Source organism: Pteropus vampyrus, unplaced genomic scaffold (assembly GCF_000151845.1).
Source record: "Pteropus vampyrus isolate Shadow unplaced genomic scaffold, Pvam_2.0 Scaffold61, whole genome shotgun sequence".
Taxonomy (NCBI): Eukaryota; Metazoa; Chordata; class Mammalia; order Chiroptera; family Pteropodidae; genus Pteropus; species Pteropus vampyrus.
The window spans coordinates 2,901,419-2,903,500 of NW_011888842.1; the positions used below are offsets into that span (position 1 = coordinate 2,901,419).

At 51.2% G+C, this 2,082-nt stretch overlaps 1 protein-coding gene across 1 annotated transcript in view; it reads right to left on the minus strand.

Annotated features, from left to right (window-relative positions):
* The window catches only part of ASTN2 (astrotactin 2), an 843,256-nt gene that overhangs the window by 239,077 nt on the left and 602,097 nt on the right, over positions 1-2,082 (minus strand). Inside the window, exon 16 of the mRNA XM_023531046.1 lies at positions 275-454. Coding sequence (XP_023386814.1) covers positions 275-454 — 180 coding nt within the window. The remainder of the gene's footprint in view (positions 1-274; positions 455-2,082) is intronic.

The following is a 2,082-nucleotide window of genomic DNA, read 5'->3' on the forward strand; positions in this document are numbered from 1 at the left end:
GAAGTAGAAGGCCAGAGTTATGGAGTCTGGAACACCACCTTGGGGCCTCGGAAAATGCCTGACTGAAAGAATCCAAGAAATCATCATACAGCCCCTCATTCTGTCCTCGGCTAAACTGAAGCCCAGGGAGGAGCAGGGACTTGCCTAAGGCCACATAGTATATAGGTGACAGAGCCAGGATTTATCTCTGAGGGAGCTCAGTTATCTGCCCAGCAGGCAGCCATACCCCAACACCCCACCTGGCCACTGGCTCCAACAAGTGCTCTCTGCTTACCTTTCTGGTACTGGAGCCACAACTGCTGCTGAACCTTCTTGCTGGGGAAGTGGATGATGCAGGTGAGCTCAGAGCCATAGAGGGCCTCGGCGATGTAGTGGGAGCCATAGTGCTGGACGAAGGTCAGCAGCTCCTCCCGACTGCTCTCCTTGGTCAGGATTTTGAGGACGTTGGTGAAGCCTAGACAGGGAGCATGGGGGCGTGGTGAGACTGGAGAGGCAGGTGGCTGACCAATCGCAAGTGGCCAGGGATTCTTTCCGGTGTAGATCTGGTGACTTATCTCTCACTGTAGTGTCAGCCTGATGGCTGCACTACTCCAAACGTGCACCGCATTCCCTCACTTACATAACCAAGACTGTTCTCTACGGTGGACACACAAGACGCTACGCCTGAGAGGGAACTGATAGCAGGCGAAAGCTTCAAGCTTAGCGACCTAGACCACAGGGACCTGACAGTCACCACTAGGGAATCAAAGCTGATGTCTGCTGAGCAAGTGACATGAGCCAGGCACGTTGCTAAATGTTTTGCCCACTTCATCTAGTCTGACCTTCACTTGGTCTAGTTCGACCTTAGCCCCAACGTTGCCACCCCGTCACAACAGCCCTCATCGTGTAGATGAGCAGGTCAAAGCTCAGAGACCATAAATGATGCGTTGGTCCTGCAGCTGGAGGAGCCGGCGTCCCAGCTCGCTTCTGCTCTCTCGCCAAAGCACACACACTTCCCACCGCACTCGGTCATCGAGGGCTTGACCTGCCCATGGCCCAGGCTCAGCGGATATTCTGCGTCCTCAGATCTGATCCCGGGCTTAGCTCCCTGTGACGTTGCTTCCATTTTTGTCTCGCTGTGGCCTCCCTAAACAGTCCTGGGTTCTCTCTCCCCACATTGCCAAGGGCCTCTCTGCTGCTCTATTGTCCTTAGTCCTCAGTGCCCAGCAGGGGACATGCACAGCAGTCTCTCAACAGCCAGCTGCTCCCCTTCGCTCTCCTTCCTCAGACAAACAGGTCACCAAGCTATTCTTCCAGGAGCCTTAAGACCTTCTCCCCACTACTGAGTAAAACCCAGTGACCTTATCTGAGCATTTCAAGCCTCCAAGGTCATCTCTCACAAGCATCAGGCTTTACCTCTAGCTAAGCCAGTTTTCTTATTTCTACTGAATGTGACAAAGGATTTCTAACATTCTATCTTTATTTATATCCCTCGCCTTATCCCCAACACACATACACACACACACACCACCATCACCACCACCACCCACCTGAAATGGCCTCCCCACTTCCTGCCTGAGTCTTACACATGCTTTAAGGCCCCAGGAAATCACTCCCCCCACAAGGAGCTTTTCACACCATCCTGGTCAGAGGCATCTAGTTTCTGCCCCTTTAATACTCACCACCTTGAAAGCAGAAGCTCTGTCTGCACAGGCATCCTTCCTCATCCCCACCCAACCAGCTACACTGCAGTTCAGGACACGGCAGGCACACCAGTCACCATTATTACAAGAACAACCAATTCTGTGCCACATCAAAGTAAAATGTAAACGAGCAAGCTCTTTTTCAACATTAAAAATGAGCTCCAATTTGCCAACGTTTGATTTACAAGGGGTTCTCAGGAGCATCATTATTGATTAATTAAAGCGGATCCACCTTTGTAGCTCTAATAAGAACATCACAGTCTTATTCACAAGTGCGGTGTGCAGGTGTGGGTGGTAGGGAAAACAGACAGGGCTCAAAGAATGGGTGCTTGATTAGAACAAACTCTCTCCATCAACCTGTTAACTCATGCAACTGGGTAATTAAGACAGCAGTGTTAAT